The sequence below is a fragment of the Rhineura floridana genome, chromosome 22 (assembly GCF_030035675.1).
Source record: "Rhineura floridana isolate rRhiFlo1 chromosome 22, rRhiFlo1.hap2, whole genome shotgun sequence".
Lineage (NCBI taxonomy): Eukaryota > Metazoa > Chordata > Lepidosauria > Squamata > Rhineuridae > Rhineura > Rhineura floridana.
In genome coordinates, this window is record NC_084501.1 from 8,340,600 (window position 1) to 8,357,625 (window position 17,026).

A 17,026-nucleotide genomic window follows, 5' to 3' on the forward strand; every position below is an offset into this window, starting at 1 on the left:
GTCTGTCTGTCTGTCTCTCTCTGTGTCTGTCTCTCTGTCTCTGTCTCTCTGTCTCTCTGTCTCTGTCTCTCTGTCTCTGTCTCTCTGTCTCTGTCTCTCTGTCTCTGTCTCTCTGTCTCTGTCTCTCTCTCTCTGAGAACATTAATGGATTCCTTGTTATTGGATGCTTCCCCCCCTCCTTTGGTGCCTCCTGATTGGAGGGTGCAGCTTGGATCTGCCCAAAGGAGGGCACATAGGAAGCTGCCTTATACTGAGTCAGACCATTGGTCCATCTAGCTCACACTGACCGGCAGTGGCTCTCTGGGGTTTTAGGCAGGGAGTCACTCCCAGCCCTACCTGGAGATGCCCTGGGGGTGGTGGTGGTTGAACTGGGGACCTTCTGCACACAAGGCAGATGCTCTAACCACTGAGCTACCGCCCTTTGCTTAAGACATAGGAAGCTGCCTTCTCCTAAGTCAGAGCATTGGCCCATCTGGCTCAGTATTGCCTGCACTGACTGGCAGCAGCTCCTCAGGGTTTCAGGCTGGGAGTCTGTCTCAGCCCTACCTGGAGATGCTGTTGGGGATTGAACCTGGGACCTTCTGCATGCAAAGCAGGTGCTCTGCCACTGAGCTACAAAGGGCCTTGGGCATGTAAAGGTCGACGCCTGAATTCTCCAGCCAGAATTGCCTCTTCCCTTCCTGCAGCTGCCTGCGGTCCTGGTTCCAGCGCCAGCAGACCTGCCCCACCTGCCGGATGGACGTCCTCCGTGCCTCCCTCCCCACTCAGTCCCAGACGCCCCCTGAGCAGCAGGAGGGAGGGCAGCAACAGCCGCAGCAGCATCAGACCCCGCTGATTCCCCAGCCGCCCAACTGTAAGTCCGCTTTGGGAGCTGCTGAGCGAGTCTCCTCAAACCGGTTCCCGGATGTTCCCCCAGGGTGCTCCTGGCACCAGGCGACCCCCCGAGGAACACCAGAGAAAAGGTGGTGCAGTGGGATTCCCCCAGAGGGTGCACTGACTGACTGACTGACTGTCTGCATTTGTATACCGCCCCATAGCCGAAGCTCTCTGGGCGGTTTTTAACAATTAAAAACATTAAAAACAAATATACAAATTTAAAAGCACATTTTTTAAAAAGCAATTTAAAAACACATGCTAAAATGCCTGGGAGAAGAGGAGCTGAGGGCCGTAGTGCCCACAACGGGGGCTCTGGAAGGCTTCTGGGTGCTCCTCTTACATTGGCGCCTCCTAATCGTTCCAGCTTTGTCTGTGTCAATGGCGGTATATAGATGCAATGAATAAAATACTGAGGATGTTTTTTTAATGGGCAGTTTACTCGGGCAGTCGCTTTCCCCCGTGTATGCCCACTGGACCGCTTCAGTCTGGGGAGCTGGCACTGTTACAGGTGCCACAAAATATTAGTTCCACGCTTGTAAGAAATCAGTCTTTCAGTGTGGCAGCACCTACACTTCGGAACTCCCTGCCTGTTGACATCAGCCAGGTGCCTTCACTAGACTATGTTCGGCAGTTGCTAAAAGCATTTTTGTTTAGGCAAGCCTATCCAGAGAGGTAGGTGTTGTCATGTGTTTTAATTGCCTTACTATTGATTTTAATTACATTTTGAATTCTTAAATGTTTGTTTTTAACTTGTCTTTTATTGAGAGTTTGAATTTTTTTGGTAGCTTTGTTGGTTCTTCGTAGCTTTTAACCGTCAAGTTGTATATATCAATTTGTTAAATGAAATAAACATCCCAAATATGCTGACTGTAAGCGGGCTGTACTGTGCCCCTGTTGATTAAAGTTTTTCTTTGTAATGTACATTACCCTCAGCTTTTTTTTTACTTGTAAGAAGACTTTAGTGGCCAGGAGTGGGCTGGAAGTTTTTGTGGTAAACCCTAAATCGGGTATGGGGAACCTTTGGCCCTCCAGATGTTGCCAGACTACAACTCCCATCATCCCTGACCATCGGCCATACTTGGTGGGACTGATGGGAGTTCTAGTTCAGCAGCTTCTGGAGGGCCAAAGGTTCTCCACACCTGCTCTAAATACTGTGGCATCTTAACTTGCGTTGCTCATGGGAAGGATTACCTTTGCACATCACAATAAGCGATGGCTTTCTGTGCATGAGCAGAAGTGCGCCCGCTTGGTGTCGAGAGGAAGCAAGCCACAATCCCTGCCTTAGAGTTAAACGTCCGAAACGGGGATCGTAGTTGGTTTTTGCACCTAGGAAACCACAACTGGTAGCCAAAATTTGTTTGTGGCGTACTGATTGTGGCCTCCTGGAACTGACAAAACCTCTACAATCCCTGGTTTGGACGTTAATCCTTAAGGCATGGGTTGTGTTTTCGATTCCTCCTCCCAGTGTGAGCAGGGAGGCGACAAAGAGCCTGCCAGACACATTAACTGGCCCCATGTCCTCCTCCTTCCATAATACCCTCTCCTTATTATTATTTTTTATTTCCTGCAGTTCCCCAAGGCATCCTGCCACCTTTTCCTCCTGGGATGTTTCCTCTGTGGCCCCCCATGGGCCCGTTCCCTCCAGTGCCTGGCATCCAGCCACCCAACAACGCAGACAACCCTTCGGCAGGAGCACCTTCCACTTCAGGAGCGCAAGCGGCAGGTGAGGGGCACCACGGCAGGGCCAGACTTCGACTTGTGGCCCTTGTCACAGCAGCACCTTTGTGTCTCTTGCTCTAGTGGACCCTTTCCGGGCGCCGGAGACAGGCCACCACTTGATGGGCATTCTGCAGAGGAGAAATTACCCACAGTCCTCAGGGCCCCAGAAGCAGAGGTTTTGCCAGCCTTCCTCAACAGCTGGGGAAGTCCCGATTTCCCCCTTTTGGATGCTTCCCTCCTCTTTTAGTGCAGTTAGTTAGTTTAGTTAATTATTCTTTATTTATATCCCGCCATCCTTCCAATACTGGAACTCGCGGCGGCTTCCAGATAAAAGCACATATAATTAAAACATACAGAATCTACATTAAAATGAAATTAAACTACATCCAATATTGCAGGGATGAAGAACCTCAGATGCGGGGGCCAAATGTGGCTTTCCAGGGCTCTCTCTCTCTGGCCCTCAGAACTTTCTCCAGGTCACACCTCTTTCCAACCCTAATTCATACCCTCCGTGAGTCTTTTTGCCCGCCTGGAAATGTGTCCTTGAACTCTGATTAATGCTTCTTGCTTGCCTGCACAGAGGTGTGTGTGTGTGACGAAACTAGCCTTGCTTTACAAAATGATCATTGGCATGTGGCCCCCGGAAGGTTGCCCAGAAGCAAAAATGGCCCTCAGGCTGAAAAATCAAAGGCTCCCTACCCCTTGTCTTAGTGTTTTGCACCCTTATTTCTTCTTGCCCAGCCTGTCTGGTCCCAGGTGCCTAGACATGTACAATGGGACAGCTATAAAAGCTGCTACTGCCCCAAGATGCCAGAGACCATCTTGACTGCGTCAGGGAGGGGGATGGTGTTGTTTAGGGGCTTTTGTTTGGGCCAAAACTTAATTCTGGAGGTCCGTTATTTTTGCTTTTACTGGGATTGTTTTTTTTAGCCAGTGTGGTGTAGTGGTTAGAGAGTTGGACTACGACCTGGGAGACCAGGGTTCGAATCCCCACATAGCCATGAAGCTCACTGGGTGACCTCAGGCCAGTCACTGCCTCTCAGCCTCAGAGGAAGGCAATGGGGAACCCCTTCTGAATACCGCTTACCATGAAAACCCTCTTCATAGGGTCGCCAAAAGTCGGAATCGACTTGAAGACAGTCCATTTCCATTTTTGTTCTGTTGCTGGAGCTTATTATGAAAGCTAAGGGTATTGTTTCAATTTTATTGCGTATTTCTTAATGAGACGTTTCGTTGACTTATTGTTGGACCGTTCTGAATTTTGTTTAACGGTGAATTACGTCACTTTTTCACATTGTGAGCCGCCTGAAACGTAGATTGCTGTGGAAAGGCGGCATGCAAATTATCCATGTTGATGACAATCTGCCAAGCCCAGTTGCTCTGCACCCTCGATCCTGTCCCCCGGAGTTTGAACAGGATGTCCCATGATGCCTCAAAGGGGTGTAGGCCAATAGTGCTTGATAGATTTGGCCCTTTTTGTTTGTATCCACGAATATTGTGTTTAGAGTAACACCCTTTCTTTTTTTTCCCTTTGGCACCCAAGTTTATGCGGGTCTGTCCCTGGACCCACACATGTAGCCCTGTAAGCCCCGTTCCTTGCTTCAGCCAGCAAACACCTTCCTAATCTGCTGTACATTGCCACCCCTTGGAAGGTCAATCTCACTGGATTAAAAATTGGAGGTGAGAGATTAGTGTCAGCCCCTGCACCCCATACCTTCACAGCGTAAAAATGAGAGGCTGGCCACCAAGCGCAATGGAGAAGACCCCATAACGGCCCAAGTTGTTTTTCTTTGAGCAATAAAACATGCAAACGAAAGAACAATGGGTTTTTTTAGCCCAACATCATCTGGAGGACCACAAGTTCCCTACCCCCTGCTGCCCGAAATTGGGATTTGGTGTTGACAGGCGCCCAGAGTCAAGCATGTTGGCACCTGTTAAATGCAGCCCAGTAAGTGGAATAGATTTGTGTGAGCTTGATGTAGCTCTGTAGGCAAGCACGAAGTTTCTTATGTTGTCATCTTCCCCTGCAGGCACCTCGAGGTCCAGTGGGGATTCAGCATCTGGGTCGGATGCCACAGCCTCTGCAGGGACAGTACCCGGATTCCCCTTCCCTCCCCCTTGGATGGGGATGCCGTTCCCGCCTCTCTTTGGTAAGTCCGGTGCGTGTTTGTGTGTCTCTGTGGACGGCTGCTTGGTTGGATGAGGGAGACCGGGCCTTCCGATGGCTCCTTCTGCATGCCTCCTCGGCCTCCTCACTGTTTTGCTTACATCAGGGGGATATTTTTTATTTGTTTCATTTAAAAGCACTTCATATTTAAAAATCGCTAAGCGGTATGCAAAAATGAAACGTACACCAGTAGAAAGAGTACCATAAAAACAGAAATCTTCTAATAACTGGGGTCCCATATTTTGGGTCAGGGAAAGCCTAGGCAAAAAAGAGACGTGCTGATGTCTGAAGCAGCTGATGGTTACTGAGGCTCCACGTAGAACAGGGCATTTCTGACTGCAGAGGCAATAGCGGGAAGTGACCCTTTTCAGGTCATCATCATCAGTTTATTTGCATGCCGCCTTTTCATAGCAATCTATGCTCAAGGCGGCTCACATCATGAAAAAGGAAGTTACACAATTCACTGTTAGGAAATAAATTCAAATAGTCAATAAGTTAACAAAAACATCTTAAGAAACGTACAATAAACTGACACATCTTTATAATTCCTAATAAAATCCAACAATAAGATACAGAAGCATAATCCAAATAACAGCAAAACAAAAAACCGACCATCGGAGATTAAACTTTTACCCAAACAGAAGCCGCTAAACAACACCCCCCAGTCACGGTGGTCTCTGGCATCTTCTGGTAGTGATATCTTTTGTAGCTGCAGTCAGTCAAGGCTCCGCCCTCCCAGGCCAGGTGGAAAGAGGCCAGCGAGCAGGGAGGGGGTCTTGCAGGGCTTACAGTTAAGATGGTCTCACCATAGTGCCATAGAATTCTTGGAGGGGAAAATCTGTGCTTTAAAGATGGAGTGCTTAAGAGCTTGGGAGGTTAAGATTGGGAAACAGCGTGGGGGTGAGGTTTTTTTTATTTATCTATTTATTTAAAGTATTTCTATCCTGCCCTTCTACCCTACAATCGGGCACTCAGGGCGGCTTACAAAAATAAAATCAAACGCGTACATAATGAAATTGTAAACAGTAAAATCACAACAACATTAAAATAAGATACATAAAATACAGTTAAAATACATAAAATACTATACACACATACATACATATATAGGGATTGGTACTAAAGGGGACTACAAAGGTAAAATTTAACGAAGGCGGCATAAAATCAGTGTCAGGCTCTACCTTCAGTCCCTCCCAAAGGCTCTCCAGAACAAGATCGTTTTCAGAAGTCTCCGGAAACCCAACAGGGAGGTTTGTAAGGTTTGTAAGGTTAGTAAGGGTAACCCCTTTACCCGCCTCAATCCAAATTCCCTTTCCCCCAGCGGTTGTAAAGAAAAAGACATAAAGAGAACTGATCAACAGATCCTGCACCACACACCTAGTTTTGGCCCCATAATTTTCCATCAGTGAATTAGAAACGTACTTTAAGCTGAAAACCAGCATCCTGTTCTGTAGGAGGAGGTGCCACAAGAGGAATTTCCCCAAATGATCTGAGTGGGCTTGCCGGTCTGCACAGGGACAGGCAATCTTTCAGGACATGCAAGGGCTGCTGCGCTAACTTGGGAGAGGCTTTTTGAAAGGCCAGCAACAGCAAGCCAAGGGGCTTGTAAGCTGGTTGGGGAAGCTGACAGCCAAGGGCTATGATGGCACCTCTGAAGAGATCTTGGCTAGCCAGCCACGCAAGGGTGGCGCATCAGAATTAGGTGGCAATTGTAGAAGTTAACCATATTGTCTCAGTATATTTTCCATAGTACAGTATAAGCATACTATAACAGGCAGTTATCTGCCAAATATACCTGAGGTGCTGGTGTTCGGATATATACCAGAGAATATGATTCATGACCCCCAAGATTTGGTTCAGCTTATGCTGCAGCGTAACAGGAGCAACATCCACCGTCCTGCAATGTTTTCTGTACCCCTTCCTCTCATTTTTTAATAGAACATTCTGTGCTTTAGTGGCTAGCTCCTTGTCTTGCTAGTCGGTCAGTCTCTCTCTCTCTCTTACAGTTTTCTCTTTTCTCCTGAAGGCTTCCCGCCAATGCCGGTACCGCCGTCTGGCTTTGTTGGGCTGACAGAGGAAGAGCTGCGGGCCATGGAAGGCCACGAGCGGCAGCATTTGGAAGCCCGGCTCCAGTGCCTGCAGAACATCCACACGCTCCTAGACGCGGCCATGCTGCAGATCAACCAGTATCTCACCGTGCTGGCGACGATTGGGTAAACTAGCCAGTTCCTCCCTCTTAACGCACAGCGCGTTCAGCCCCAGCAGGTTGTACTTCTGCAGCCAGAACGCTTTAGAACATCCTTCCCCAGTTTTGGGGTCCCCAGATGTTGTTGGACTCCAACGCCCATCAGCCCTAGCCCGCATGGCCTGGGGTCAGGAATGATGGGAATTATAGTCCAGCAGCGTCTGGGGACCCAAAGGTTGGGAAAAGCTGCTCTGGAGCAAACTTTAATTTCCTTTGAGATGACTAGGCAGGTGACTGTGGCTTGGGATCAGAGCAGCTGTGATTTGTAGAGGTCAGCACGGGATTTTCCCAGTTCAGATTGGCCACCAGCCTGGTTGGTTTTGGGGTCAGGGGGTGCTGGTTGTGTGTTGTCCTGGCGCGTGATTGCCTTTTGGTGCCCAGTGATAAACTAAAGCAAGCCCAATGGGAGCACCCAGGTGTGGCTGTGTAGACCCCATGCATTGAAAGCAGATGGCTCCCTCCAAAGAACCCTGGGAGCTGTCGTTTGTTGATGGTGTTACTTTGTGAGAGGAGTAAACTACAGTTCCCAGGAGTCTTTGGGCAAAGGAAGCAGGATGCTTTAAATGTATGGTGTGTACCAGTAGTGTAGTGGCAAATTCAGAAGTGCACAGTCCCTTCATGTTAGTCACAGGCATGTCCCTTCCCCATTTTTGCTGCTGACTTGGGAATGAGATCCTTGTTAATGTCTTTTCCCACAACAGACATCCCTAGGAGTAAATAAGCCTGAAAGGGGAGAGTGTTGGCTGCTGAGAAGAGTCTTCTCAGTGGCCGACTCACCTCCTTTCACTCAGATTGGCTCCAATCTACAGGAAAGGTCAAGGGAGCATGTTAGAAGACTTTTCTCAGTGGCTAACACTCCCCTTTCATGCTGATTGGCTTATAGGATGCTAGAGGCATTGGGTCCCTGCTCCCAAAAAAGTAAGGGGTCTTAAAAACCCCAAGACCCTGGATGACTACACCCCTGGTGTGTACACACCCTTTCTCAGTCTCAGACAGCACATTCTTTCCTTTTGTATTTCCCGAAAGCATCTTGATTCCTGTTTCCCACTGGGATGTTTCCTCTTCGCCCCCCCCCCCGCCAATGCACTAGGTTGCTTTAATGCCACAAAAAAGGGAAAGCCACAGAATGTGAGATTGGCCTCAAAGTTCTGCTTCCTGCAAAGCCAGAATACTCACAGAAGGAGAGGCCAGGGTTTTGGTGTGCCGTAATTTTTTGCCCCCTCTCCATGAGTGGCAAAATAGATGATGCCGCTTAAATAGAACTAGAACTGCCACTGACTTTGGCTAGAACTTGAGCTTGCTTTCCCCTCCTCCCTCCTGTTCCTTTTTTCCTTGTATGTCATGCCTTTTTTAGATTGTGAGCCTGAGGGCAGGGACTGCATTTGAATTAACTTTAGTAAATTGCTCCTGGATGTGGGGTTGCCATCTTTGACTCCGTTCTTGCATTCTACCTACTGGATCTCTCTGCCTTACAGGACGCCCCGACCTGCACAGCCATCAAGCGCTCCAGCTGCTTCGGCACCCTCTCCGGAGACCCCCAGTCCTGAACCTGGCACCAGTGAGCTCACCACCACCTTCCAGTCTGCTGACAGCACCTCTTCACCAGCAGCAGAAATAGACTCGTCGGGTCAAGCAGGTAGCCAGAGCTAATGGGTTTGCTAAGGTGGCAACTTTTGGACAGGACAGCAATACAGAACCGGGTTTGTATATCTAAGGCTGCGCTCTAATACATGTTTACTCAGAAGTAAGTTCCATTGGGTTCAATGAGACTTACTCCCACGTAAGCATGTATTGGATTGCAGCCAAAATCTGAACAGTATAATGCTGAAGTTAATAAAATAGAGAAAAATATCCAACTTTAATCTCCTTAAACAATATGTATAGAACAATACGGGGCGGGGGGGAAACCAATGAATAAAACGTCTAAAAACTCTGTTATTAACATCTGTGTGGAATATATCCATATATCAACTGATATAGCCAGCAATGTTGTTGTGTAATATTTGGCTTCTCACAATTATATTGTAGACCAAACAAGTTTTTACCCTAAACGGGTTGTGGTCAGAATAGACAGGCCCTCCCTTAGCATGTGCGGGGCCCGGGGCAAAAGCATAGTTGGGGGCCCCCCACATTTGCTCCGGGTCACCGTCTTGGTCTTGGCCGAGTCGCTGTAGGTGCGCAGGCACCAGTCCCGGAACTGCCGGCCCAGCTTGCTGTCCCTGGGGCGGCTACCAACCGCAGCAGGAGCGGCGGTGGCGGTGCCAGCTTCGGCATGGTGGGCGGGCAGGCAGGCAGGCGAGCGAGCCCCTGTTCCGGGCAGAGAGAAAGAGAACGAGCGAGCGCTGCGCCCTGCCTGGCGTGGCGAAGGCGAGCAGGCAGGGAGGGAGGAGCTGGCTGGTGAGCAGATTGCCAAGCGCTGGGGCTTCCCGGTGCCTAGGGGCAGCTCTGAAAATAGATACATGGTTCAATTTTGTCACTACATAGACAGTTTGCTGTTGTGTTGAAGTATTATATACTGACCTAAAAATTCTCCTAAAAATAGATTTATATTCTTTGATGGATGTTGAATGTGGGCTGCCCAGTCACTCCTAACTACAGGGCTTCCTCCAAGATAGTAATTCAGCAAAAAGTCAACCTTTTGGAGGGGATACTATTTGGGGGCAGCATGTTGGAGTCCCTGGATGTATGTATTTGAGGTATTTCAGGCATTTTTGTCCCTCTCTTTACCGGAAACTGCTCTTGGAGCGGCTTACAAAAACCAGTAGTAAGTCTGTCCCTGGCCCCCAAGCTTACCGTCTAAGAAGACATGACACGTGAGGAAAAGGGGATGCAGAGGGCAGAGTGAGAAAGCAAACTCAGTCACCAGTTACTTAAAAGTTTTGCTGCACAGATTCTGGCTGTCTTAGAGAGCAGCCCATCCCCGAGGAAAAACTCCATTTCCCCATCAGATCTGGGAAGAGAGAAGTGCAGGTGACAATGTCCAGGCCAGGAGGGCAGCTGACTTGATGACAGTTTGGATCTTCCCAAGAGGGGGATTAATTATTATTATTATTATTATTATTATTATTATTATTATTTATACCCTGCCATTTTTCCAAAACTGGAACTCAAGGCGGCTTCCAGATAAAAAATACATATAATTAGAAACATACAAAGTCTACATTAATGGAGTTGCCAGTGTCCACGGTGGCTGCGGCTGTTTTGGCCTAAGCCAAGAGCAATCTCTCCCCAAAAGCAGACAGACGGCATCTGTATCACGAGGCCCGGGCTTGCTCCCGCCTCGCACAGAACCAGCGAAACCCTTTAAACAGCGAAGGGTCTGGGAGCGCTAAGAAAGTATAAATCCGATCAGTCTTCTGGGTGAGAGGCGCAAGGACAGAAGAGCCCGTCCAGTCCGGCGTCCTGTTCTCACAGTGGGCAACCCGGTGCCTCTTCTGGAAGCCCCCAGGAAGTCTCACGGAAGAGCAGGAGTATAAGTACGATAAATTCCAGTGGCCTAAGCCAGGTAGGGAGCCTCCAGGCCTCTCTGTCTGGTCATTGGCGTTATCCCCAAGCCACCCTCCTCCCCAGCTGTGCTTTGTAACCTCCAGGAGTGTCTTTGCCTGGCTGGAAATGTGCCCCTTGGACTCTATCAGCCCTCTAACCTGTCTGGATGGAGGATGCAGAGAGGTGCATGCAGGAAGCTAAAACTACAAAGCTAAAACTGAAAACTGCTCCTCTGCCCACTTTTGTCTCTGAATGAAAAAGGCTTCCCTACCCTGGCATAAGCCACTGGAAGCAAGCTACTCTGCAGGCCCTTTCCTGGCATGCACCTGTTCTCTACCTGTGAGAGACTTGTTTGGACTGTAGGTGCGTCAAGGTCAGCTTCTTGAGGCCAGGGTGTTACACCTCTCTGTCTCTTTGTATTTTCAAAAAAAGAAAACTCACGAGGGCTAGAAGCACAGTTCTTTGATTTCTTTGAAGCTGCCGCCGGATTCTGGGCTGGATTCTTGGCGGCCTGTTCTCCTGAGCACGCTGTGGAGTGCCAACAAAATTAGTGGGGTATTGTACAGACCACAAAAGCAACATAGGCGCTCCCTTCTGCATTTTGACAAGGCGGAGGTAGAGGGAAATGTGGAGGCTTGGTAAATCAGCCACTGGAGACTGCGGTGGTGATTCAGGCGTGCCGGGGGTGAGTCGGAAAAGACTTGTCTAGAGGGGTGAGGATAGAAGGGATTGGCTTCGTCAATGGCCAGGGGAGGCCATTCCAGCTGAAAGCAGGATAAATACTGAAGAATAATGCTTTATTTAAAAACATTTCTACCCTGCTTTTCCTGAAACAGAGTCCAAAATGGTGACAAACCGTAAAAATCAGTGTATCATCCTAATATAAGAACACAAAGGCAGCAACCAATTGAAGAGCAGAAGATGCAAATAGAAAGGAACCACTGAAATTCCATTAAGGCCACTTCCAGCAGAGTTGAAACAGCAAACTGTTTGTTTATTTAGCAGTAGTGGTGAAGGTGCTGGGCTACGACCTGGGAGACCAGGGTTTGAATCCCAACACAGCCATGAAGCGCACTGGGTGACCTTAGGCCAGTCACTGCCTCTTAGCCTCATGAAAACCCTATTTCTAGGGTCGCCATAAGTCGGAATCGACTTGAAGGCAGCATTACATATACTTTTTGAACCATAAGGACTAGAAACTTGGCCGCCAGGGGGCGCTACCTCATTGTGCTACTTTTGATGTGTGTGTGATTTTTTTTCCTCCCCAGATCTGTCCCCGGTGGCTGGTGCCAAGGGCTACACGGAGCCATCTGACCAGGACGAGGTGCACTCTTCGCCGGAGGAACCAGACACAGCAGAGCTGCGGAGGCGCCGACTTCAAAAACTGGAACTGCCCTCCTCCTCCTCCTCCTCCCATTGATGTCCCTGCAGCCCCCTTCCAGCTAGCCTTGCTCTGTGCCTGTGTTATTTCTTTTCCTTTTCCAAAAGAAGAGGAGCACAATGGGGTGAGAGAAAGGGGTCCTGGATGCCTTTTAATTGTGCTGTCGAGTGCCGGTGCGATGCAAGGCCACTGCTGGGGGACCCTCTTCTGGGGGGGTGGGGGGGCACATATCCCAAACGAACTCTGCCTTGATTTCTAGCTTTGAAGACGACGTGACTGCCCACCCCGCAGGACAGACCGGCCTTGCTCTGATCCTCTCGCGCAAGGATGGTATCGCTTCTCATCCCAAAGTGTGTCCCGTCTTAGCTAGACGGGCTCGCACTCCAGGAGCAGCGTGAAGAGAGGCCTTTCTTCTTTTCCTCCTTTTTGCGTGCCATCTTGGTGCGGGAGCTGCCATCTGAGAGAACTTCCCCATCGAGAATTGGGGGGGGGCAGGTTGTGAGGGTGGCTTCTCTTCTGGGTCACTTCTCTCTCCCTTTTTGAGGTCTCCCTTTCTTGTTCTGTGGTGGGTCTTTTAATGAGGATTTAATACAGCTGGCTGGAACATATAACGCTTGCTATATTTTTGTAGATGACCTACACAGACTGCTTTCTCATGGTAGAAGATTTCAAAGCCACAGCCTCCCATCCGGGTCTTTCACCCCCACCCCCTGATTCCTTCCCGAACAACCAGCCTTGGATGGGCAGGCGGGCCTCAAGGCCTTCGGCTGAAGGATGTTGGCTCGGATTGTGAGGAGGGCATATTCCGTTCCTTGCAGGAGGGCCTGTACTCCCTGCCCCCTCTCTTTCCATGCAGATGCTTGGTTTTGCAGGGTGGTAAAAGGTGGGAGTTCAGCTTCTTTTGCCGTCCATTATTTGGCTTTTAAACAATTTGTTTGGTTGAGAGAAGGTCCTGCAATGTTGTAAGAGGGTTTCGAGGGGAGGTTATGGCAAACAACCTGTCCTGCTCAGCCGCCTCCTTGACTCAGGGTCAGAGCCAGAACAAGTTTTCAATTGACTCGAACTGCAGCCTGCGTAGGCCTTTCAACTCCTGATCCTGACCTCTGGCTCTGAGCGTCCACCGTGCGTGGCAGGGGTGTGGTTACGGCCCAGAGAAAGTTGGAACAAATGTTAAGCCCCGTGGAAATTCAAGATCCAAGAGCACGCTTAAAGCCTGTTCACGTCCCGCTGGTTCAGTGGAACGTTTGGCCCACCCAGTCCTCCAGATGGTGTTCAGCGTTTCCAGTTCTGCCGTCCTCTTCCCAGACTTTCATTAACCCACATCTGCCAGCTATTCTTTGCATCGCCTCCTTCCCTCTTGCTCCTAAATGCCCTGAACCATCAAAGCTCATTTGAATGTTGCTGCGCGGATGGTACAGGCCCTCTCCATCCCTCATCTCCTGTGAAGGCGGTGGGAACGCGACGTCTGACATTGCTGGCCCGCATCGGTCCAGCCTCGCTTCCCCCTTCTAGGGTCTTCCACATTAAGTGCAGTCAAGCTGGAACGCCCATCAGCTGGCAGCTTGGAGAGTGTGGCTGCGATCGGTCTGAAACGATGCATGGGAAAGCGTCTGAGCCTGCAGTGGGATTCCTTTTCCCAACGCAGCATCCCCATGTCACTTGAGCAACTGCAAGGAAAACAGCCACCGATACAGTGCTGTGAGCTGCATGTTGTTGAAAGCTTCCAAGGTGTGTGTGGGTTTTTTTTTTTGCAGGGCGGGGGCAGGGAACGTGAAAGCGTTTTCCTTAACTTTGGATCTGACCTCTGCACGCGCACGTAGAGCTTTGCAACGTGATTTGGGACAGTGCTGTTGGGCATTTGAAACCTCCTTTGCAGGTTTCAGAAAGAAGTGGAGCACATTTCTGAAGTGCTGGAATCAGCAGCGTGGCCTCTGTCTCCCCCCCCCCCCACTAAACAGTTGTTAGGGGGAGGCCCTTCTGGGGTCCCTGTTCCCCTGCATGCCTAGTGGGGGGAAACACTGGACTTACCTGGGAGAATGGCAATGGTCTCTGCCCTTCCCACTGAAACTCCTTGTCCTCCTAGTGCAACGCCACATTTTTCAACCATGGAAATAGGAACTTAACTCCCCCACCCCCAGCTCAAGATGCCCGCTTGATTCTGACTTTCATTTCTGAGACACCACCTTTCAGACAAATATATTTGATGTTTGACCACCTCTGTTCTCCCCCCCCCCCCGAGAAGAAGACCAACTTCTCGTGACTCCAGATTTGTTTTGAGGCTTAGGTGTGTTGCTTTATAAGACGGGTTGCTGAACTGTGCAGTGCAGTATTCATGTTGGCTATCAGGCAGTAAGAAACTCAACGATTCAGGCTTGCGGTGGCGACTGAGAGAAGGGACGGTTTAAAGTATTGATTACGACAAAAGACTTTGCTCACAGCTTCTGTTAAACTTCATCTTTCCCGATTTTGAGAAGTCTACAGTCCTCTCCTCTCTTGTACAGTCAAACTGAGATAGATTTATACCATTGTCAGGCAGGAGAGAGTTAGCTTGTGTCACGCTTTGCAATAAGGTGTCCTAAATATACCACTGAGAACGTTTCCACAAATCACCTGCCTCTGGGGGGAATGCAAAAAGCAATGGATAAATAGTGACACTTTTTCTGTCCATCTCCTCACCCCAAAGAATCCAGTTCTGTAAACGTCCACCGGTAGGAGGATCATGTGGATTTCTCTTGGGGAATGTTCATTAACAGTCCAACGCATGGACCAATGTTAGGAAAGATACATGCATCCCCCAGGAGATGCAAGTTCTGCAATTATAGCCTTATTCGTAGTGCAGAGTGACAAATGTCTAGTTGGGTTTGGTATACTTGTGCAGGTGGGCCCTCAAATGGCGTTTTTTGTTCCAGGAAGCTTTCACCTGTGCAATCCCCCCCCCCAAATTGAGGACGTATTGCCATCTTGGGAACATGTCAGTTGACAGCCAAGTGATCTTGTATGAACTGGGCAATAATGTCGAGTGTGTGCTTTTGGTGGGAGAGCTTGTCATGGGTAGAAATCTCGCGCTCCAGATTCCTTCCTTCCCTGCTTTGCTGTGCCCTACTAACCCTGAACTCTGCTGCTCATGTCCTGCTGAGGCTCATGTTTCATATACTGCACGCTGCACCTTCTGCCACCAGGGATGGAGAACTGTAGCCCTCTAGGTGTTGTTGGGACCCCAACGTCAGCCCCCGCCAACGGTCAGGTATGGTGGGCGCTGTCTTCCAACAGCATCTGGAGGGCCACAGGCTCCCACACTCCTGGTCTAAATACTAGAGCCTTTCCTCTTAAAGGGCAGGCAGAACTGATGTCAGACTTTGGTGGGGTGGGGGGCGCATGCTGCAAAACCAAACCTTGACCCAGGAGCACCAATGCAGCCCACCAGGCTGGCTTCTGTTAGAGAGTGGCAGTTCTGTTGTGCAGATTCTGCCAGGGGCTAGGAGCAAACCAGAGGCCAAACGTCACCCTGTTGCATAGCACTCTGAAGCAAGCTGAGCTGGGTGAGACGAGCGTGGACACAAGGCTTGCTCGTGTGCATGTCTTCTGTCCAAAGCAATAGGAAAGGGAAGTTTTGGGAGAGGGAGAAGCCAAAATGTCAGATGCATGGGAGGAACAAGACCTGGAAGAAAGGTTTGCAGGGAGGGCTGAAGGGGAAGAAAGGGAGCATCTTTACCATGGCTGTGGATTTTCCCCACTCTTTTACCACCCCCCAGTCCATCATGGAGGCTGTGATTCAAAATAGAGGAGACCTTCCTATCTGGGCAACTCCTGAAGGCCTACAACAGAGGGTGGTGGAACCTGTGGTCCTCTCATGTTGCTGAACTTCAGTTGCCATCATCCCTGACCATTGGCCATGCTGAGCGGGGCTGATGAGAGTTGGAGTCCAGCAATACTTGGAGGGCACCAACTTTCCCCTTCCTTGGCCTACAAGGAGTCTTTTGAGTTTTATTGCCTGTTTACAGTTCAGTGTGTGTTACCTGTATGATTTCCTCCTGTCCCTTTTTAAAATTTCATTTCATGCACATTTCCCCCCCCCCAGGCGAGTGGTCTTCCCCCCAGCCCTCCAAAGGAATATGTTTTGAAAATGGCCAGATAGTCTGTCTTTTGAGTCTCAAAGCCTCTCCTGCAATATTTCATGATTTTTTAAAATATATAATGACACACATTTCCATAAAGCAGCCTCCCAAATTTCCCTTGTATGTTCTGTTTCTTCAACCAAACGAGATGGCTAGTAAAAGTGACAGTGTCACCCCTACTGGCTTCCCCCTTAACTTAAATTGTCGGGGGGCGGGGGAGAGGAAAATGGTATTTTGTGAAAGCTATTGCCGTTTTTTGTTCTATGCCAAATTCATTGGGTTTTATCCAATGTTAGGTTGAAGGCAACTTACTCAGAGTAGACTCACTGAAGTCAATGGACTCAGCATAGTTATATCCATTGATTTGAACGGGTCTACCCTGAGTATGACTTAGTTGTATTCAACCTGTAATTTGTCACTTTAAAAAATTTTTTTGTTTTGAACCTATGTCACCAGGGAGAGGGGAATTGTTTTGAGAAGGCTCCGCAGCTCTAGGTCCCATTTCTTATTTTTAACATCAGCGGCGTTCAAGTAGCTCAGGATCCTTTGAATGCCAAATTATTTTTGTCAAACTTGACTCCTTTAGGAGTTGGTATAAAAACTACATGTTAATGCAGAGATGAAGGAGGTTTGGATAATTATTTAAATTTTTTGTAAATATTGTGTAATTTTTAATAGCTTGAACTGTGTACATACGTCAAATAAAAACTTGCATTAAAGGTTGTCTCATCCATAATTCTGTTTTCACATGAACACAAGAGCTGGTGTAATGTCCCACATAACAACAATGGGTTGTATCCGCCTAACTCATACTTGGGGGTAGACCTGTTTTTAAAATGATGGACTTGAATTAGTCAAGTTGATTTTCAGTGGGTGTACTCTGAGTATACGTTGGATGTAACTATTCATACGAGGGTGGGTGATATGTGGTCCTCCAGATATTGTGGAGACTCCAACTCCCATTGGCCTGGCCAGAGGTTGAAATTAAGCAACACCTGGAGGGCCACAGGTTAGCCAGCCTTGTTGTCGTGGAACGT

General features: G+C 48.9%; 1 protein-coding gene across 5 annotated transcripts in view; it reads left to right on the forward strand.

Annotated features, from left to right (window-relative positions):
* Nucleotides 1-16,695, forward strand: part of SYVN1 (synoviolin 1) — a 52,063-nt gene extending 35,368 nt beyond the window's left edge. For 4 of the 5 annotated variants that reach the window (XM_061605689.1, XM_061605690.1, XM_061605687.1 and 1 more), the window contains exons 11-16: nt 687-853; nt 2,447-2,599; nt 4,626-4,745; nt 6,789-6,975; nt 8,483-8,643; nt 11,762-16,695. In XM_061605689.1, the coding sequence (XP_061461673.1) occupies nt 687-853; nt 2,447-2,599; nt 4,626-4,745; nt 6,789-6,975; nt 8,483-8,643; nt 11,762-11,913 (940 nt within the window). In that variant the 3' untranslated portion in view covers nt 11,914-16,695. Of the gene's footprint in view, nt 1-686; nt 854-2,446; nt 2,600-4,625; nt 4,746-6,788; nt 6,976-8,482; nt 8,708-11,761 lie in introns of all 5 variants that reach the window. The other variant, XR_009759930.1, reaches the window with a different exon arrangement.
* The last annotated feature ends 331 nt before the right edge of the window (nt 16,696-17,026 follow it).